General features: G+C 39.3%; 1 protein-coding gene across 2 annotated transcripts in view; it reads right to left on the bottom strand.

Annotated features, from left to right (window-relative positions):
- CAPN7 (calpain 7) overlaps positions 1-13499 on the bottom strand; it is a 42135-nt gene extending 28636 nt beyond the window's left edge. Inside the window, exons 1-6 of one of the 2 annotated variants that reach the window (XM_053903821.1) lie at positions 13131-13499; positions 10101-10209; positions 5729-5886; positions 4753-4820; positions 2635-2835; positions 599-685 (exon numbers count right to left, since the gene is read on the bottom strand). In XM_053903821.1, the coding sequence (XP_053759796.1) occupies positions 599-685; positions 2635-2835; positions 4753-4820; positions 5729-5886; positions 10101-10209; positions 13131-13232 (725 nt within the window). In that variant the 5' untranslated portion in view covers positions 13233-13499. The remainder of the gene's footprint in view (positions 1-598; positions 686-2634; positions 2836-4752; positions 4821-5728; positions 5887-10100; positions 10210-13130) is intronic. The other variant, XM_019436135.2, reaches the window with a different exon arrangement.
- Positions 13500-23302: the final 9803 nt, after the last annotated feature.

The raw sequence follows: 23302 nt of genomic DNA, 5'->3' as shown, positions 1-23302 counted from the left end.
TAATTTAAGCATTTCCATATTTTTGGATAGTTTGTTTCAATAATTTTTTGCTATCACAGATGTTTTGATGAATGCTCTTATTATACACATATTTAGCCAAATCTTTATTTCCTTAGGATTAGTAGAAGCCAGGAGTCATGAACCAAATAACATTTTTAAGGCTCTTAATATAAGCTGCCACAGTGCTGGAAGGCTGTGCTAACCAACACTTTCAAAATTAACCCTTTCTTGAACTGGATTTCAGTAAACAATGACTGTCATTCTGTAACTTTTCCATTCAATTTCTTTACTGACTTTGTTGTTGTGATTCAAACACCAATTTGACAAACATTTACTGAGGGCTTACTCTGTGCCAGGTACTGTGCTAGTGTAATGGTAGGCAAAAGGAGATTCGTACGTACCCATTGCCAGGCAAATGACAACAGAGATACTCTTGCTATGTTGCCTTACCTTTTTCTCACAGCTGTACCTCTCTTCCAAATTTTTATTACAAATTATAATTTCAAGGCTGTGAATTAAGTTGGATTTCAGAGTATGGAAAAACTACAGAAAAATTAAAATGATCTTGGAAGTAGAAATTACAACAGTACTTACTTACCAAAAAGGCATTGGATAGGCAAAACGTTCCCTCAGATCAATACTCATGAAAGGAACATATTCTATACCATTTATTTTTGATGTTGTCCTATAAAGCACAAGAAAAAAAATCTAATTGTTCAAGTTTATCTTAACTACCAATCTCATTTAAACGCCTTAAAATTATATGACAAGGTATGGTGCTGTAATAAAATTAAAGTGACAATCTCATACTGTTGATATCTTTATTTTAATATCATTTTCACAAAATAGTTGAATACCAAAAAATAACTGATTCAGTTCAATTCAGTGAGAGTTATCCTTTTAAAACTAACACCTTTCACAACTAAACCATGGTCTCAAGATAAGCCTATACTAAAGGTATCAAAAGTATCCCTGACACCAGGACACAAAACTTAGGCTTCTATCCTAAGCCCAAAGGGAGAAAGTGATCACTTAGTTATTTTGGAACTTAAAAAACGTGGCATTTACAATTCTGAAAAATATGTCCTTCAGATTTTCTGGTTATGAGCATGAGCAATGGGTAGTGCAAGAAGGAAGCTATGGTCGTTGACGAATTAAAGAAATGTGGTTTGTAGCAGCTTTGCATATTTTATGTATATGTTTATTTGTATGTAACAACTATTCTCTTCTTCTGTTTCTTTCCCTCATTTTATTTAGAAGTAGTTTCAGGGTAGCTTCACAATTTAGTCTTTAGGTAATAATATTCAGTGAGACTGTGACTGACCTTGAGGACTGGTTAATAATACAGTGAGCAATGGATACAATGACTGTGTATTCTCATTTTGAGAGGATGAGAACTTTTCACCTGTATAAAGGATAGCTGAATTCTGTTAGGTAGAAATGGTAGAGTTGTTTTGTTGTAGCATGAAATTCAAATGTGTGTAGAAAGGAGCATATGGATGCTGAGTGGCCTCAGTGTCGGACTGTTACTTACGGTCTCTCAACTCCAAAACCACCCTTCCTTGTCCTGTGTGTTGTATTGGTTCATGTGCAATTGTTCTAGGCTAAATGAGTCACATTAGTAGAAGAATGAAAATCTTCAGTAAGAGAAAAAAGAAAACTGCCTTCTGGTGGCTGTTGCAAATGAAGGAAGCCTTTCAGTTCAATTTTAGGAAATTAAAAGTGAGACTACATGACTTGCACAGTTATGAGCACTTTGGATCTCCTCCAACTGAAGAAAAGCCACACTGGCTTTAGCCCATCTACACTGGCTCACAACACAATCACAAGGATTTCCACAACTTTGTTGTTTTGCATTTTTAATATCCCCTGAAACTGCTTCCAGACTCTGAGTTGGCTTCCTAAACCAGGGATTGGCAAATGTTTTCTGTAAAGAACCAGACAGTACATCATTTTGGCTTTGCAATGAGGTCTCTGTCACATATTCTGTTTTTTCTTCGTTTTCTTTTTTATAACCCTTTAAAGACCATTCCCTTTGCTGACCCAGGTCTAAACTATTTCATGGTGACAACTGTTTTCCCTAATGGGCTCTGGTTACCCGTTGCATAGAGTATGAGTGGTCTACCATAGCTCTATTTTATTGTTTAACCTTTTCAGTGTTCGATTTTAAATTTTTTTTTTTTTTAACGTTTATTTATTTTTGAGACAGAGAGAGACAGAGCATGAACGGGGGAGGGTCAGAGAGAGGGAGACACAGAATCTGAAACAGGCTCCAGGCTCTGAGCTGGGAGCACAGAGCCCGACGCGGGGCTCGAACTCACGGACCACGAGATCATGACCTGAGCCGAAGTCGGCCGCTTAACCGACTGAGCCACCCAGGTGCCCCTCAGTGTTCGATTTTCAAGTACATTAGGATTTTCAGAAAGACCTATTAGAAATGCTAACACTAAAATATATGAGAACAAATTTTAACTATTTCAAGTTATGGCTATATGGCAATATAATTTATACCTGAATAAAAGCACAACACACCATAACAAAGATGTGAATACAACTCAGCGAACCTGATAAAAATTACCTGTGTTGATTATGTTAACAAAATTATTCATTACAATGAATCATAAACTGATTTACCTGAGAACTTCTATTTCTTCTGCTGTATATCTCTGTCCTTGTGCATCACATGACTGTGGACTTATAAAGGGCTGAGGTCTTTCAAGGAAGGGACTAGTCCCTAGTGGAAAATGTGCTCTCGTTGGAGGTGGCTTTGGTTTGATATTTGTTGACTTGATTTTACATAATGGTTTTGTTAAAGGCTCACTCAATGCTTCTGCTCTATAATAGAAAAAGGTACAGAAAAACTGTTCTAGTTTTTAAGCTTTCCAGAAAATAAAATTTACTTCAAGAACCAGTCAAGCATTCCTAATGTAAAACTAGTAAGATTCATACATACCAGTCAACAGTTCACTACTTAAGCTACTTCCCAAAGTAAGATTCAGTATTTCGCTACTGATAAACATTAACTGATAACATTACTGAGAACATTAATTGAGCACTTATTGCATGTCAGATACTATGCAAAGTAAGGGGGATATAAGAATGTATAAAATGCAATCTCTTCTCTTAAGGTGTTCAGAATTTTGTGGGGAAAGAAAGACAACTGCATCAAAAGTGACAGATGCTAGAAGTATTACATGCGAGTGAACGCACAGCAGAAGACATTAACTTCATGACCAAGAAATGAGGGTGAGTCAGGGGAGGTTTTTCTGAACTGGATGTGTGAGCCACAGAAGTCCACCTGGGGAGTGAGGGAGCATTCTAAGTAGAGAGAAGAGCACGTGCAGATGTGCAGGAGTATGAAATAGCAAAACAAGTTAAAGATAACTTCAAAAGAATGGATGACGCCCCTGTGAAAAGTACAAATGAGAGGCAGGAGGAGATGAGACCAGGGCAAGAGTTGATCATGGAATGTGTCACATGATATCCAAGGAAATTGTGGCTTTGTTTTGTCAAAGGTTCAAACAGAAGTTCTTAACTTGAGGTCCACATAGGAGCTTCAGGAATCTTGTGAACACTCTGAAATTACATGAAATGTACATGAAAAAAATTTTATGTACATTTTTCTTAGGAAGAGGACCCATAATTTTGAACAGACCCTCAAAGAAGCCAATGACCGACCCACCCCTCTGTGTTTAGGGTGCACTCAGAGGATACCGGATGGGTTATCCACATGGGTAATAAACATCACCTATGATTCTGACTAGTGAAGTGAAAATGGAGAAGATAACTATGTGTCAAGTGCTCATACCCTCATGAATCTGGAGAGAAAAACTAAATGTTAGATGGCAACAAAAAAGAAGGATGACTCTTATACCTCAATAAAAAAAAAAAAGAAGGGCTGGGGGTGGTATAGCTACCTAGTAAGATCCTCAAAAAGAGGTAATTTTATTCATACATAAATGTAATTTCCATCCTTTACCTTCATCTCTAACACTCTTTTTTAAGAGGTATGGTTCTCTTGCGCAAATCTATTCATTCTCAAATACCACTGAGCACATTCTATATGTCTGGCACTCAGCTAGGTGGCTACGGCATTGAACAAAACAGACAAAATTCTCTGCACTCACAGTTTACATGGAGGGTTGGCGTTCAAAGGGGCACAGACATTCATAATAAACATGATAAAACTGGTAAATGTCATATACTTTAGAAAGTGGTAAGGTCTGTGGGAAAAAGTTAGAGTAAGCAAGATGAAAGTACTGGAGGAGATTCCATCTTAAATGAAATGGTTAGGGCAAAGCCTTGTTGGAAAGTTGACATCTGAGCAAAGAGTTGAAAGAGCTACAGATACTAGATAATTTGGGGGTATGTATATGGATGCAGGCCAGCTCAATGTCAATTTCTCTAACTTTAATAGTTCTGGAAGGCTCTCTGGAAATCTGATACGACACAACAGAAGGAAGTCTTCCACTTCAATATCATAATCATATCAATATCATAATCATTTTGTTTTACACATAGCAAACACTAAATAAAAAGTGTCTTGACTGATTTGTTATTTCTTGAGTTGAAAGCAGGGAATAAAAAGAAATAAATTCACCCAGAGGAAGAAGGTCGACTTGCTCTAGACCTCAGGTTAAAGATGGACGTTTGTCACTATGAACTCTACAACACATTTAGAGACATCTGTCAAATTGAAGTAACACAGTACACTGCCATCCATGGATAAGAACTTGAGTGACCAAAACTCACCTATCTAGTGCCTGTCGAGCCAACTGTTTCAGTTTATTTTGCAGAGTTTTATCAGCAGTTTCATAAGACTTAAGAGAAAGAGAGACAGACATTCTGAAGCATAATTTTTTTCTTTGCTTGATCCATATTTCTAAGCAGATAATTTACAACGCAATATATTTCTTCAAATAATGAGAGAATAAACCAAGATGACCATTTGTTTTCATCCTTAAAGGTGTCATTTAAAACAGCACTGAAAACTTGTCACTGAGGTAAACTTTAAGACCACGTCATGTGGTAAATGAGCCACAACTGTACAAACATGGTGTCATGGAAAGCTGAGCAGCAGGAGCCTCAGGAGACCAACACTCACCCCCAGTCTCAGGTTCCTACAGAATCAGGCAAGATGGTTTCCCTGGACAAAAAGCCAGTCCTCTGACAATACTGAGAACACCACTCTCTATCATTCCACCTCATCTTCCTATCAAATACACTACACTGCTCTCTCTCATGCCCTAGATGTCCCTTAAAGCTAACTGTCCCAAACAGGGTCCACAGGAAGCAGTAAAAGCCCCTCAGCATATAGATTTTACATTGCAACACAACAAAGCTCTCCCAAACCACTTATTTTTTAATGTATGAAATTAAAAAAAAAATGGGGGAGGTTTATTCTAAATTCATGGATTTGTGCTGGTGAATTCTTCCTGTAATAATTTTAGGTACATGGGTTTAAACAGGTTAAAAAATAACACCTAAAATTAAAAACAACAACAACATTGCCTAACGATTCAATCTTAAAGCTCCATTTTTTAACAAAATGTTAAAAATCCATCATTAATTATCTACTCTTCATCATCTTTTAATGAGGAGTGACTTAATTATATTTCTTAACGATACAGTAATTTTTTTCTTAAAGGAATGGTTAAATAAAATTCACCAGTAACAGAAGAAATCTCTTCGCTTAATCCCACCAAATTTAACTAGTAGCTATACATACGGTTTTCAGACAGAGATCTACAGCTTCGGTATACAATTCTATGGCATCTTCCACATTGCCTTTTTCATCTTCGTCAAAAGCTTGTGTAACAAGGAAATGAGCACGCTCTAAGTCCAACTGATGTTTTGATTTCAAAGGATCTGCACTCTTTGACTGAACTAGGATAGGAAAAGGGCCATATAGATGAAATATTACATTTATGTGTATTTATATATATCCAGGAAACACACCACTTTAATACATTTAAGACATTTTTTATCAAAACTTTGTAATTTTTCATTTTAAAAACAAGGTCAAATAATGATCCCTAAAAACTGACTAATTTCTCCCCTTTCAATCTGAATTTTAAGGCCTAAAAAGAAAAAAATCCCTACTTTTGTAATTCATCACACAATACATGCCAGAGACCAAAAATATCAAAAATGTATTATTTACAAAAAAAAAAAAAAATTTCCCCTGAATTTATCCTTGCCAGCACTTTCTTCCTTTAAAAAATAAAACACCTGGAGTACTCCTCACATACCCCTGCCCTGCCCCAAAGACAAAACAAAAAAATTTGGAAAATGTTGATTCTAAAGAAACTCTATTTTATTTAAGGAAATTAAAACAATGTTTTGCAGTACAGACAATAATTGTGTGGCACAGTATCTTAGGCCCTGATGATAAAGTTCCTGTTGTTTCCTATTCATCTGAGTCCAGGTTAAATAATCATATATTTTTACTGCTCTTTGAAATAAGTATTTGTTTGTTTTTAATATAAAGGTTTATAAGGGACTTATTTCAAGAATGTAAAAAATCTCTTACAACTAAATAATAAAAAGACAACTCCAATTTTAAAAATGAGTGTGATGATTAATCTTATCAATTTGTATCAACTCTACTGGGTGCCTAGATACTTGTCTAGACTTGGTTTCTAGGTACATCTAAGAGAGTGATTCTAAATGAAATTAACCTTTGAATTGGTAGTAAAAGGAGACTGTCTTCCCCATTGTGGGTGGGCATCAACTAATCCCCTGAGGAGCTGAAAAGAATAAAAAGGAAGAGGAAGGGAGAATTTACCCTCTCCAAATGATGGCTTTCTCTCTGTCTCTCTCTCTCTCTCTCTCTTTTTTTTTTTTTTTAAGTCTTTTCCTGCCCCAGGGACTGGGACTTACACAATCAACTCCCCTGCCTCTCAGGCTTTTTGACTCGGACAAAACTATACCACTGGCTTTCTTAGGTCTTTCTTGCTTGCAGACTGCACATGATGGGATTTCTTAGCCTCCATAATGAGGCTCTGTTATGATTCAATTCCTTATACTAAATATCTTTATATCCTATTGCTTCCGTTTCTCTGGAAAGCCCTGATTTACATAATAGGCAAAAGATCTGTACAACCCTTTCTCCAAAGACATTCAAATGGCCAACTGGCCCATGAGAAGATGCTCAACATTAGTCAGCAGGGAAATGCATATCAAAACCCAAGATGCCACATTTATACCCACTTGGGTGGCTAAAATTAAGAAAGACAGAAAATAATAAATGTTGGTAAGAATGTGAAGGAAATGGAAGCCTCATACATTGCTGGTGGAAATAAATGGTGTTGCTACTTCGGAAAACAGTTCAGCAGTTCCTCAAAAAGTTAGACATAAAACTACCACATGACCCAGCAACTTCACTCCTGGGTATGTATCAAAGAGAACTAACAACCTATGTCCACACAAAAACACACACACGTACGTTCCAAACAGTATTTTTCACAACAGCCAAAAGGTAGAAGCAAGACAATGTCCATCAACTGACGAATCGATAAACAACATATGGTATACTGACACAATGGCTTTATTATTCAGCCATAAAAAGGAATGAAGTGTTGACACATACTACAACATGGATAAACCCTGAAAACATTAATGCTAAAGGAAAGAAGTCAGACACAAAAGGCCACATACTGGATGATTCTATTTACAGGAAATGTCCAGAATAGGCAACTCCAGGGAGATACAAAATAGGTTAGTGTAGTGGCTGCTAGAGGACAGTGGGTGGGAGGAATGGAGAGGGGGTGACTGCTAATGGATAAGAGGTTTCTTTTGGGGCAACAAAAATGTTCTACAGTTAGCAGTGATGGCTCCACAACTCTGGAAATATACTAAAAAACCACTGAATTGTATACTCTAAAAAGGTGAATCTTATGGTAAGTGAATTACAGCTCAATAAAGCTGTTATTTAAAAAAAAAAAAAAAGCTTCACATTTTCTCTCTTAAAGGTATGGTGGCAACTTTTTAGGACTTTAACACCTCTCTGAAGCATATACTCATCCCATTTACAAAATGAAGACACCAAAGTTCAAAAATGTTAAAATATCTAGCCCAAAGTTTCTCAGTCACACATGACTGACATTTTCACCTGGATAATTCTTTGCTGTAGACTGTCCTCTGCATCGGAGGATCTTTAGTAAGATCTCTGGCCTTTACCCAACTAGTTGCCATAGTATACTTCCCACCTCTCCCTATTCTAAAACCCCAAAAATCTCTCCAGACACTGCCCAAAATCTTCTGAGGTACAAAACTGTTCCCAGTTGAGATGGACTGATCTAGCCTAAGGTTTTGCAGCTACAAGCTACAATTTAGATCTTTTAATTCTAAATCTTGAGCTCTTTATACTATACTGGTGAATTTCAAACTGTGTTACCCTTCCCCACCCAGAAATCAACTTATCCCTCAAGAGTCCCCTGTCAGCAAAATTTGTTTTACACATTGTCTGAAATGTTCACCTGAAAAGGGATTCTTTTGCTTAAAATAATAATTAATCCATTGGATTCTCTACAAATTATACTTCATTTGTTGAACAAAGAGGGTCAAAAAGCTAGCGAAACTATTAAGGTATGCTATTTAAAAATCCTTTTGAACTTTACTTCTGTTTCACTGGCAAACCTTTACTTCTCAAGAGATTAGAGTTGTCACAATCCATGCCTGAATATCACATTTAAAAATATCTTATTTATAAACTCATTTGGCTGGGAAGACAGAGTTACTTTGAATTTCATGTTATTTTGGATACATGAATCAGCAGAACTTTGTATTAATTGAGGCCCTAATACACAGGCAGTTGACTTTTCAATACATGCAATTTCTGGGCACTGTCTTAAACTAAACTACCTCGTCCTTAAGAGGATTATCCTAACAAGAAATCCAATGATGGGATCTACTTTTTCCTAACCATGTGCTAATAACTGCTCTGATCTACTGAGAACAAGTGATGGAAAACAGCACAAAGTCCAACACGGAATGCTGAATAAAGACTCCTCTAAGCTGCTTGTGGTTTTATTATAGGGTCACAGAAGAAAAGGGGTAAGAAGAGCTCTTAGTGAGATGAATCCATTTTTAAGGCTAAATATCAGTAGGTTATCACTTCCTTTTCTACCATGTCAACAGCAGATTTTGACAGCAGCCACATACCTCTAACAAAACTGTGATCAGTAAGCCTGTGTGCTTGTGTCACAGCATTTGCCATGCTGTTTACTATAAAAGTAAATACAAGTTGTTCCAGGTATCAACTTACATGTTGGTTTCCAAGATATGGCTTAAAAAAAGAGTTTAGTTAAGGTCTTGAGGTTGAGGATACTGATATAGAAGAGATTATGAACACGCTGCTGAAGTCAACACTGGAGACATAACCCCTGAACAATGAAGAGGTTAGGGGCACTGACAGAAATCCACATGTAACTTTTGACTCCCCCAAAACTTAACTACTAATAGCCTACTGCTCACTGGAAGCCTTACAAGTTGATAAACACATATTTTAAATATGTGTTATATACAATATTCTTACAATAAAGTAAGCTAGACAAAAGAAGATGTTATTAAGAAAATCATAAGGAAGAAAATATATTCACAGTACCATAAAAAAAGTCTGTGTGTAAGTGGACCTACACAGTTCAAACCCCTGTTTGTTCAAGGGTCAACTGAAGTCATTTAATCTTAGTATCAGGAGAGGGCATGTGACAGATATTTAAAAAGTAGACTTTAACAGGGTCCTAATCCTGACTCTGCCACTGATACAATTTAAATATAGGTAATTCAGTACCTCTGTACTCCTGAGAAATTAGAGGAGACTGGACTATATTATCCCTAAGTTTCCTATTCACAGATCTATCACTTATTTCCATATTATGACTTATAAAGACATGACTACCAAAAAAGAAATGAGCAGCAAGAGTGAAGATCAAGACGCAATGATGAAAATGAAAAGGAAAGAGAAACATAGGGGGCTAATAAAACACTACATATGTCAACTATACTTAAATAATAAAAATTTAAAAAAGAGAGAAACATAGGGGGAAAGGATGTGATGAGAGAAGGAAAAAAATGACATTTAGTAGTCCTTTACTAACCTGCTGAATGCAAAGCCTGAACTCTTTCCAGATACTCATTTATTTTTTCTTGAATATGTTCTAGGCTTGATCCTGCCATCTCAGCATAAATTAAGGCTTGTGCAGCTTCCTAAAAAAAATAAAAATAAAAAAAATAAAAAATCAAAGGAATCTAATAAATGAATTACAATTTGAATTTTCTCTACCACTTTCTAACTCACTACTGCTTTCTATAAATGACAAAATAAGGTCTTTAAGACAGTAGTAAGTGGGTTTTATATAACCCCCCGATACCTTTTCTTCAGTTCTCAATTTTTTCATACTGTTAAAAATTTATGAACTCAAATATGAGATTATAAACATTTTCTCAGGATAGCTGTACTTCTATGTTTTCTGCTTTCCTTTTTTATGCAATAGGTCAGACTTAAAATTATATACCTTGAAAATATGAATTAGGCCTGAAAAGCATTAGAATAAGTATATAATAATAATAATACTGGTTATTACTGGTTCATACTAATAATAGGTTAATGATAACTAAAAATATTAAGTGTCAAAAAAAGATTGTAAGAAATTATAAAGCTTAGGGTGCCTTGCTGGCTCAGTCAGTAGAGTATGTGACTCCTGATCTCAAGGTTCTAAGTTTGAGCCCCTTGTTGAATGTTGAGATTAAAAAAAAAAAGGGGGGGGAATTATAAAGGTTAAATATCTCACAGTGGAAAATCTTTTTTTCCATGTAAAATACTGCCAAAGGGTGACACATTTTTTTTAAACTTTATTTTGAGACAGAGAGAGAGATCATGCCAGCTGGAGGGACAGATTGAGAGAAAGAATCCGAGCAGCACTATGCAGAGCTGGAACTCAGGAACACTGAGATCGTGACCTGACCCCAAATCAAGAGTCGGACTCTCGACTGAGCCACCTAGGTGCCCTAGGTGCCCTTTTAAATCTATTTTAAAGCAGATTTCAGTTGTACGGAATCAATGTATTTTAATTAAGAAAATCTGCATTCATCTTCCAGTTCTTTTAATACTCCCATAGCCAGTTATGCTGCGGCTAGTTCTCCCCATTATCATTTTAGGATAACAGGTTACAAATGCTATGGCGAGAAGGACCATAAAGAGATTTCTCCACGCAACACCTTCCTAGCAATAACCTAAGCATGTGCACTTTGCAGAGGTTGTTGCCAAATTGTCTGGATCCAAAGAAGCCAGCTATCTACTGAACAAAACTTTCTGAATACAGTTAGTGGAGCAGGGGTTGTTTCACTGAACTTAACAAAATCAGTAAGAAGAGTATGGTTTTGATCCATATGAAAATTTATTGAAAGGCTGTGGGGGGGTAAGGAAGATGATTTCCTCAGATTCTGTGACTCAAACATTTCATAGGAGAAAGAAAATTTTACATGTAAACGTTAAATATTTTATGTACTATTATTATCTAAATACAACATAGTTTATCTCAAACTGATGTTATATATGTATAAATATATATTTCATACCTCCAATTATCTTGCATGTAAATACTGATTTTCAAATAACTATCTGCCTTAAAAGAAATAAAGCCAACTAAAAACTTGCTGGTATCAGTTTTTATTCATTTAATCTATATTTGAAAATGACAATTAAGGAATCCCTCACACAACAGTATGAAGACAGAAAATGCTAAATATCTGGTAAAGTTTACATAAACAGTTCCTAGAAGCACAACCACTTTTCTGACTTTCTCAAGGATAAAAAATTCTTCATGCATGCTTACAGCAAAATAAGAGGCACTGATGTAGTATTTTCTTTTGCTTTAGACAAAGCTGTTTCATATGGCACTATTTTAACCTATGAATATCTGTCAGTTATTTCACAAAAGTAAAACACATTGAATTTTAAACACATACCACCTTCGCAAAATTGTTCAAAAAAAAAAAAGTCCAAAAGGAATGATTCTGAAACACACCAAAAGTCTCTAACTATGGATTATTAAATGAAGGCAATAAAATAATAATCTGAGAAAAGCAAACCACACATTACTGATAGCAAACACGTTTATATATAAAAAAAAAAATTACTACTACTGGTATGATCAAAGTCCGACATTGTTTCTTTAAAAAAAAAAAAAAAAAAAAAGATGACTGTATCACGAGGATACAGCTACCTCCACTAGGAAGCAGAGGCCATGGCTAAGAGCTGGAGGAGTGTATTTGCAAATCCTCAGGACCGGAGAGCAGAGAGTGGGCTGTAGAAGGTCATATTCTTTAATTATTCCGCCCCCGGTAATTTAGGAATAAACTGCCAAGAAATGTGTAAAGCGTTAGTTATAAGGAGATTAGTCGCACCAATACTTACGATGCTGAAAAATCAGAATGAACCTAAATGTCCATTAGTCTGTAAATAAATTATGGCACATCCACACAATGGAATACTACGCATCTGTCGTTAATAAGATTAAACAAGCAACTTTAATGACTTTTTTAAAGCTCAAATACAAAGAACAGGCTAAAATACTATAAACAGTACAATCCAAGTTTGTCTTGTACAGAGAAGCTGAATCACTGTGTTGTTCACCTGAAACTCATGTAACGTTCCACGTCAACTATACTCCCTTTTTTTTAAACGTGTGTACGTGCATACGCGTAGACAAACAAGCACAAAGATAAATGCTCCGGTAAGAGACGTGTTATTCTTCTTTAAAACTTTATTTTCTTCAACGAACATGCATTATTTCAGTGTTTATCAGAGACCACTTCCCACTTAGCCATAAATCAGAGCCAAATGACAGCGAGAATTAGCTGGCTACTTAACAACCCATGCCTAACTACTGCTGCCATACGTAGCTCAACGGTGGACACTGGCCATCCAAGACTGTAACCAGAGAAGTGGTGGCTCCCAAGCCGCGACCAAACCCGCCCACGGTGGCAGGAGCCCGGGTGGCCTCTCCCCTGCAAAGGAGGGCAACAGAGCAGGAAGAGGGAAAAGCAAAGCTCAGTGGGCCTGGCCGCCGCGGCACCTGGACCCACCCCCTAGCTTCATAAACAGTGCAGCGATCCCCCCGCTCTACCTTGTAGTAAAACACAGCCTCGGAGTAGCGACCTTCGTGGTCGCGCTGCACCGCCAGCCGGGCGAACTGCACGGCGTCCCGCTCCAGCGCCGTGGCGTCCATGGCGCCAAGGCCCGGCACCGGCGGAGGGAGGGAGGGAAAACCTGACGAACGAAGGCTCCTGGCCGACCTCCGCACAGGCCGGGAGGCGGACTCGAGAACGCCGCCAAAAGAGCAGCAAAGTTTATTTTCAGTGACTGAGGGAGGAGAGCGGGTCTTCCCAGCCCGGGTCCGCGGCCACACCGAGCCGCCTCAACGCCGCGCCGGCTCCCAGCCTGTACGGCCGCCCCACTTCTCGGCCACCGCATTTCCCCCGTCCCGCCCACCGGTTCCACTGCGCAGGCGCAGCCTGACCCTTGGGAGTTTCTCGGGAGATGGGGAGGCCGAGGCCGGGCTCGCGGGAGTACGTGGGTGATAGGCGGGGCCTGGCCTGCGCGGCGGCAGCGCGCACGTGATCGCCAAGGCTCCGGGGATTGGGCAGGCGAAAGCAGAGTGGAGTCCGGGTGGCACACCTCCCCTTGGTTTGCGGGGGTGTGACAATGCCTACGGCGGCTGTTGCTGGCAGCGCTAGGCAGGAGCGGCGCATGCGCCTTAGGGAGACGTTTTCTCCACAATGTGTAAAGGTGGGGGAAGCGTAAAGGGCCATGGAAGAACAGTTTCCAGAGTCATCTGGACCGATTTCTTAAAAATTAGGGACGTAAAATAGGACATAGGATTCCTTAAGATACCCTTTAATAACATTTATTTTCTACCAACTCAATCATCACCCTATATAGCACCCCCCACCGTGTGTGATATTGGTTGAATTGTCAACAAACAAGGTGATTTATCTTAACTTGTACTTATCCTTTGTTCAACTCAATGCTGTTGTAATTAATGGCTTAATTAGGTGGTTATTTGATTAATGTCTTTCTCACGTGGCAATATGGATGAAAGTCGAAATTCAATCATGATGATTCAAAGCAGCAAGACGCCAGAGTACATATTGCATGGTTCTGTTCGTAAGAAACACTGGAAAGGACAAGTCTAATCAATAATGCTAGAAATCAATAATTGGGGAGGGATACAAGGGAAACTTGGGATAATGGAAATTTTTTATGTCTTTTATGTCTTTTTACGTGTGCCAAAATGTAAACGTTTGTCAAAACCCATTAAAGTCTACGTTTTACATGTGTGATACAATGTTTTTCTTAATAGCACCTTAATAAATTTTTTTTTCAGTCATAGTCTTTATTTAAATGGAACTTTCCATAGTTTCTTTAATTCTTCACATTTAGTGACGTTAATAGTAACTATCAAACTGTGCTGTTGTAAAAAGCACAAGAGTTGGACGCTGCGTGGAACAAAGATAGTTCTCGTCACTAGCTACTATATAGTTTTATAACTGAAGCAGGGATGGCTTCTGTCTTTACCAGTTTTATGGTAATACTGAACACAAGCCTTGATCCACAGCAGGTGTTTATCAAGTATTGTCAAACATGAATGAATGAACTCCCCTACTAAATATATTCAATGTGCCCTCCCCCATCTTGATTACTGAAGAATGAAATGTAAATTCCTTAACATAGATTAGAAGGTCCTTCAGAACATGACCTCAGGCCATATTCCCAAGGTATTTACAGTCACTATCTTGCACAAACTGATTAGAAGCTACAGCAGACAAATGTAGTTTTACTCATAAGAGGATTTCTATGACTTATGTTCTTTCCTTCATTACAGCTTATGGAATTCCTAGTCCATCTTGAAGGAAGCCTTTTCTAGCACTCCTACGTAGTTGTGATCCCTTCCTGTACTTATTCATTTATTCCCCATACACGTAATCCTATTTCTTATTCATTTATTCAATGAACACTGGACACCTACTTTGTGTCAGAGACAGAGCTACACATTGAAGACACAAAGGCAAGAGAGTGAAATAAGGCAGGGTAAAAGCAAGTTGAAGCTCCAAAATAGCTGCAGTCTCGGCGAAATGGAGTTTTCTAATCCATGAACAGAGTAAATCTCTTCATGTGTTCAGGTCTGTTTTATCTTAACAATGTTTTACAGTGCACAGGTCTTGCACATCATTGAATAAATTTTATCACTAAGCATATCACTAATGCTATTTTCAATTGCATTGCTTAGTTTCAATTGTTTTTGGTAGTGTATAGGAAGAGAATTGATGTTTATTTATTGACCTTGTATTGGGTAATTATGAATTCTCCAGAAATCTTGAGAGTTTGGTTGTAGAACCTCATGACAGGCCACCTCCATGGACCATCTGCCAGGATGTCCAATCACACCTCCACCTTAGGTTAGGTGTGTGACATGTACCACAGTAGAACTTGTCTAATGTTAAGCTCAAAAGTCCAAATGCCCTCATCCTGCACTATGACAGCCCACATGGAGAGCTGGGACAGACCCAGAGGGAGGGGTAGGCTTGAGAAGACACTGATCAGCACACAAGCCCTCCTCAGGACGCCCCATGGGTTGTCGAATTCCTTGCCACCCTCCCTGCAAATGGCTTCACTGTCACAGCAGCAAAATAAAGAAGCAGCAAACGTTTTGCAATTCAGCCTTGCAAAGGGCTTCGGGAAATAGCACTGCCCTGGGACGCTGTAGGCGGGAGAGAGAATATCATTGCTAGTAGTAGTGTATTACTCTCTTTAAAGCTGCCAGCCTAGGAATGGTCATTTGTTACTTCGGTCAACAAATGCTAAGAATTCCTTTGACTGGACACGGGGGATTCGGGGGATTCGAACAAAGGGACCGAAGTGGTTCACACTGGAGCGGGTAGGAGGCACAGAAGCTAACAGTGCAAACACCACTGGATGACTGCTGAGAGAGGGGGCAGGCAGGGGCTGGCAGGGCCAGAGGAGCAGCTTGTCAATCAGCCTGGGGAGTCTCACACCCAGTCCCAGAGGAAGGCAGACAAGAGCAAAGCAGAGAGGAATAGAGGGATGTGTCAGGCTCAGGATGAGGCAGGAGTGTGGAGCCCAGGGTGCAGGGAGGATTTCCGTTCCCGGGTATGGCTGTATGGCTGTATGGCTGCGGGGAAGTGACGGCAATGACACTGGCAGGAGGCAGGGCTCCTCACACTTTGGCTGAATCGGGCTCACCTGGGGGTAGTGGGGTTCCACCCCCAGGGTTTCTGATTCAGCAGGTCTGGCTGGGGCTCTTTCCAACGTGCATTTCTGACAGGTTCCCAGGTGCTGCTGCTCTGGAGTTTAAAAGGCGGCATGGGAAGCCCAAGGTCAGTTCCCAGCCAAGACTCTTGACCATGGCTCCATGGCCTCGTGGCCTTGAACTTGCAGGGCTCGGGGAGGGCGTGTGTCATGCTAATGATGCCAGGACAGGGCTGGGACCCATGGCTGCTGTGCCAGCTCCATGTTCTTGAACTTTCCTGCTTTCCTAATCTCTTCCTCTGCAGCCCTTTAGGCTGTTTGGGTTTCGGCCCTGCAATGTGTCTGAACACAGCTTTTCCAGGCCTCACCACCTCACGGGCTTGTAAGGAGACAAAGCTTTTATGAGTTATCTGGGTGCAGGTGGATCGCCCTCGGGTGCTCCCACACTCCCTCCAGACTCCAGTCCTAGTGCCTCAGTCCCTGCCTGACTTCTTGTAGAAACTGTCCGATTTCAGTGACCTCCTTTCCTCCCCACATAATGGGAAAATGGAATAATTTCCCTACCTACCAACACTGCCCTGTGATTTCCCATATGCAAAATAATCATTGGTTTTTTGTTTTTTTGTTATAGCACCTCAACAGTATGAGGAGGGAACAATTTTTCAAATCATTAAAGAATTGGGACATTGGAACTAGACAACAGAAGAGTCTGGGGAAAAGTTGCACAAAATGAGCTTTGAACGCCAGTAAATATTATTTTGGCTCATTTAAAGTATTAGGCTCAGCCATATCAAATCACCATTTTTGTAGGTCAAAAATAGTTAAATATCTGTCACAATAAGCAACTTCCTATGGTTCAACCTAATTCTACATATATATGTATATATCTTAATTATATATTCAAAATTCTTAATCCCATTTATATCTATATATTCTAAATATATATCCTAAATTAAATATAAATTATAATTAGATATATATTTTAATTGTATATGAATACCCTATGTATAAATTATATATTAATAGGTTATATGTGTAATTATGCATAGATTATATATAATAGGTTATTTTATATATAGCTTAATAATATATCCTTATCAAATATATGCCTACAATTAGAATAAATATATATACATACGCACAGAATTAGGAGATATATATATATATATATATAAAATTAGAATGTATGTATATGTATGTGCATTTGTGTAAGTTAGGGCTTGGTATTAGACACATGCCACAACAGCTTGCTCTCATGACCCGGAACCCTGGCTACCCTAATCCCTGCCTCTGACGCACGTACAGCACATACCCCACCAACACATAGAGGGCATCTGGGGTCATCCAGGCTGGTGGAGTTCTGATGGGTCCCAAACCACCTGCATAACCTCTAGGGTGAAAGGAGCCCACCTCCTAAAAATCTGTGGTGGCAGCTTTCCACAGTGATAGCTAGTCCCCAGTTACACTGGCTGTCTGATGGGTCCCAGGCTTACCAGTCATCAAAAGTCCCAGGTGTCTTAGGGAAGGCCATCGGGACAGGCCCCATGCTAACAAGGCGGTCCAGACTCCTGCAGCTTTACCTCCAGGGCAAATATTTCCGCGCATTTATGTAGATTAAGGGCTTGGAATTAGTCAGGTACCTTTCACCCCCAGCAGCCCGTTCCTGTAATCGGGCCTCTCCCCACAGCTGTCCTGTGCCCGGTCTCTGGCTACCCTGACCTGCACCGCTTAGCTTGCAGTAAGCACCTGTCAGCCGGCCTGGAGCTCCAGTGGAAACCACCTACGTGGCCTCCAGGGTTGGGGGACTCCTAGCCTGAAATTCCTTGTGAGGCATCAGTTTTTTGTTTTTGTTTTTTGTCTTTTTTTAGTTTATTTATTTATTTATCTTGAGAGAAGAGAGAGACAGAGAGAGAGAGAGAGAGCATGAGCAGGGAAGGGGCAGAGAGAGAGGAAGAGAGAATCCCAAGCAGGCTCCACACAGCGCAGAGCATGATGTGGGGCTCGAACTCACAAACCATGAGATTACGACCCGAGCCAAAACCAAGAGCCAGATGCTTAACGGACTGAGCCACCCCGTTGCCCCAGAGGCAGCAGTTTTAAACTGGCAACAGTCAGTCCCCATCAGACCACATGCCTGATTGGGGGTCCTGATCTCAGGCACATGCCTGAGGAGTTCTGATGGGTCCCAGCCCATTGAGGGCAGCTGGGGCCCTCCAGCAACATTGAGCTTGGGTCTTCTCAACTACCTGCATCATCTCCAGGGCAAAGGGGGCCTAACTCCCCCAAATCTTTCTGAGGCAGCAGCTTTAACCTGGCAGCTTTCAGGCCCCATTTGGCCTGGCTGCCTGATGGAGTCCTTGGTTACTTGTCATCAAGGCTCAGAAATTTCTTACTGGAGGATACCCTGGCAGACCTCGAGGCCCAGCCTGGAAACGCAGTTCAGACTCCGCCAGCTTTACCTTTGGGGGAACACAGGCACACCTTGTTTTATTGCATTTCACAGTTACTGCGTTTTTTTACAGCTCAAAGGATTGCAGCAACCTTGCGTCAAAGAAGTGCCTCAGTACCATTTTCCAATAGTCTTTGCTCACTTGGCGTCTCTTTGTCACATTGTGCTAATTTTTCCAATATTTCAAACTTTTTCATCATTATATTTGTTATGGTGATCTGTGATCAATGATTATGACTCTGAAAGTTCAGATTATGGTTAACCTATTTTAGCAGTAAAATATTTTTAAATTAAGTCATATACATTGTTTAAGACATAATGCTATTGCACACTTAATGGATGACACTGTGCACGCACTTTTAAATGCACTGAAAAAATTAAAAAATTCATTTGACTTGCATCGAGATGTTCACTTTGTTGTAGTGAGCTAGAACCAAACTGTAACATCTCTGAGTTATGCCTGCATCATTTATACACACATATGGACATCCAAATTATCTTTCTATCCCGATTTTTAAATATAGCCCAACTATATGTACATATTTTTATCTATACACACTCTAAATTTATTTGCATATATCTAATATACAGATTTTATAATCCTCATTTATAGAACTCCTAAGTTTATATACAGATCCTTATTTTATACTTATCTTATATATGCTGATGTACTTATTTCATACATATCCTAATATGTACCCACACTCAAGTGGTCCTAGATTTAAAGCCTGGCAGGTAATAAGAATGGAGAAAGGACTTGTTTGGACACAGGAGTGTGCTGATGCTGGTCCTTCACAGTTGCCATCTCATACACATAAAAAACCCAAACCGAAACAAAACAGTTCCGAGGAACAACTCGTCCTATTTACTGCAGAGCTTCACCAGCCACGCTGGGTTTATGTGAGTTTCTGAGATCACACTGCTACTCGTGTTTCTGTGTGGCCCTGGTGCTGTATACGGTAATGTGACATGGCTGCATGTTACCCCCCAAGTGCTTATGGTCACTAGTTTACTCTTTTGAACAAATATTTATTTAAAACCCTTACCGTGATGCCCAAGAGCACAATGGTTCCCAGTCCCAAGCCTTTGTGGGGCTAACAGCCCCATCCCTAGGACAAGGAAAGGAAACAGAAGTAGGCTGGGGTTGGGAAGGGGAGTTGGAGGGTCAATGTCCCACCTAACTGGGCTAGCCACTGCTCAGTTCTTAACAGTTCAAGGGAATTGGGGACCCAGTACTTTTTAATTTTTTAATTTTTAAAGTAAGTATTTATTTATTTTGACAGAGAGAGCACATGCATGCATGGGGGAAGGGCAGAGAGAGAGGGAGAGAGAGAATCCCAAGCAGGCTTCCCGCTGTCAGTGCAGAGCTTGACGCAGGGCTTGATTTCAGAAACTGTGAGATCATGATCTGAGCCAAGATCAAGAGTCCAACGCTCAACTGACTGAGCCACCCAGGCACCCTCCAGTACTTTTTTTTTTTTTAACTTTACTTATTTTTGAGAGAGAGAGAGAGAGAGAGAGAGAGAAACAGAGGGTGAGTGGGGGAGGGACAGAAAGAGAGAGAGACATAGAATCCCAAGCAGGCTCCCCTGACACAGGGCTCATGAACTATGAGATCATGACCTGAGCTGAAGTTGGACGCTTAACTGACTGGGCCACCCAGGCGCCCCTCCAGTACTTTTTAAAAGAGAAGTCAGAACTGCAAATTTTGGTGTAAAAATCTCCGTTTTTAAATAAACATGAATAAACATGTTTTTCTAGATACAATGAGCCAACAGTGTGTATCTGCAGGCTATCATGGGCCCACATCCTGACATTTCGATCTTTTGGTTTGTACTTTATTTCTTTTGCTTTTTATAGAGGGATCTCTGTTGGGGGCGTGGGGGAGGGGTAATGCTGGTACCTGTGGACGCAATGGTGAGTGAAAACAGAAACAGCCCTCTGCTTGTGGACCTTTTCAGTCTAGTGGGAGATACAATGACAAAAAAAAAAAAAAAATCCACTAGCAAATGAATAGTTACAAGTGGAGATGAATATTCCAAAGGTAATTCTATTCTTGAAGAGCTTATGAAAAGGAAACTGACCTTAACTAGGGGGTCAGCAAAGACTTCCTCCAAATAGAGGGACCTCTTTGTACAGTGGTTCTGTGACCAGACTTAAAAAATGGGACAGGACCACTGTGGCTGAAGCAGAGAGAGTAAGAACAGTAAGATGTACAGAGAGGCTAGGGAGGTGGGTGGTCAAGTACCAGACCTGTAGGGTCTTGCTGGCCATGTTAAGGATTTAGATTCTATCTTAATCCTCAGTACACATTATAGACCACTGGACCCAATTTTAGTTTTTGACTTGCTTTATGGAAAGATGCTTAGCAACTAAGCAACCTTTGGAGATTTTTCTGTGTGTTAAAAATATTTTACTATTTTATGATTCAATGATGAAATTCCTTACTGAATAATTACTAAATATTACTACTAACATTACTAAGTAATTCCAATCTATGCTTCAAAAATGCTAGGATAACAGGGAAATAGAGGATGGAATGCCTAAATCAATGAAGTAATAATGAAATAAATCATTACATGACATCGCTCTTCAGTTTTCTCACTGAATTGCTCGAAGAATTGTATCATCTCTCAAAAAGATATAAAAGAAGTCTGGAGAAACCATCTTTGTAGGATAACTTTAGTGTATTTTTAAAAACTTTTTTTATTTTGAGTTGTGAATTAACATACCATTGTAAGAAATAATACAGATAAACTAAAATAAATAATGCTAAAATTTGTATGCAAGCACAAATGACCCCAAACCGTCAAGCAATCTTGAGAAAGAAGAATAAAGCTGGAGGTATCACAATCTCAGACTCAAGGTATACTATAAAGCCATAGTAATCAAAACAGTATGGTAAGGGCATAAAAATAGACACAGATCAGTGGAACAAGATAGAACACCCAGAAGTAAACCCACACCTATATGGTCAATTAATCTATAACAAAGGAGGCAAGAATATACAGTGAAGAAAAAGAATCTGTTCAACAAATGATGTTGGGAAAACTGGACAGCAACATGCAGAAGAATGAAACTGGACCACTTTCTTACACCATACTCAAACATAAACTCAAACTGTATTAAAGACCTAAATGTGAGACCTGAAACCATCAGACTCTAAAAGAAAATATAGTAAGTAATTCTTTGGTCTTCACCCATAGCAACATAGTTATGGACACGTCTCCTCAGACAATGGAAAAAAAGCAAAAATAAACAATTGGGACAACACCAAAATAAATAGCCTTTGGACAGTGAAGGAAACCATCAACAAAACAAAAAGGCAACCTATGGAATGGGAGAAGATATTTGCAAATGATTATGTCCAATAAAGGATTAATATCCAAAATATATAAAGAACTTATATAACTCAATACACACACACACACACACACACACACACACACTAATAAAAGAAAACAAATAAAAATGGGCAGAGGACCTGAACAGATTTTTTCCAAAGAAAACATACAGGGGACGCCTGGTTAGCTCAGTCAGTTAAGCGTCCAACTCTTGGTTTCAGCTCAGGTCATGATCTCATGGTTTGTGAGTTCGAGCCCTGCATCGTGATCTGTGCTGACTGTGTGGAGCCTGCTTGGGATCCTCTCTCTCTTTCTGCCTTCCCATGAATGCTCACTTTCTCTCTCTCTCTCAAAATAAATGAATAAACTTTAGAATAAAATAAAACAAAGAAAATATACGGATGGCCAACAGACACATGAAAAGATGCTCAACACCACTAACCATCAGGGAAATGAAAATCAAAACCACAATGAGATATCACCTCACACCAGTCAGAATGGCTAGTATCAAAAAGATAGGAAATAATAAATGTTGGCAAAGATGTGGAGAAAAGGGAATTCTTATGCGCTATTGGTGGGAATGCAAATTGGTACAACTAGTGTGGAAAACAGTATGGAGGTTCCTCAAGAAATTAAAAGTAGAATTACCATATGACCCAGTAACTATACTACTGGGCATTTTCCCAAAGAAAATGAAAACACTATGTTGAAAAGATATATGCACCCCTATGTTTATTGCAGCATTATTTACAATAGCCAACATATGGAAGCACCCCAATTGTCCATTGATAGATGAATGGATAAAGAAGATGTGATAATTACAGACACACACACACACACACACACACAGAATATTAGCCATAGAGAAGAATGTGATCTTGCCATTTGCAACAACATAGATAAACCTAGAGGGTATTATAGTAAGTGAAAGAAATCAGGCAGAGAAAGACAAATACCATATGATTGTGCTTATATGTGGAATCTAAAAAACAAAGCAAATAAACAAAAACCAGAAACAGAATCAGATACTGAGAACAAAACTGGTGCTTGCCAAAGGGGAGGGTAGTGGGGTGGGGGGGTTGGCGAAATAGGTGAAGGGGATTAAGAGGTACAAACTTCCAGTTATATAAAATAAGGAATCATGGGGATGAAAAGTACAGTATAGGGAATATAGGCCCTAGTATTGTAATAATGTTTTATGGTAACAGATGATAACTACACTTATCATGATAAGCA

The sequence above is a fragment of the Panthera pardus genome, unplaced genomic scaffold (genome assembly GCF_024362965.1).
Source record: "Panthera pardus isolate Hobbes unplaced genomic scaffold, ASM2436296v1 HiC_scaffold_16, whole genome shotgun sequence".
Classification (NCBI taxonomy): Eukaryota; Metazoa; Chordata; class Mammalia; order Carnivora; family Felidae; genus Panthera; species Panthera pardus.
Note: the sequence above shows the minus strand (reverse complement) of the source record. Positions and strands in the feature narration are given on the sequence as shown.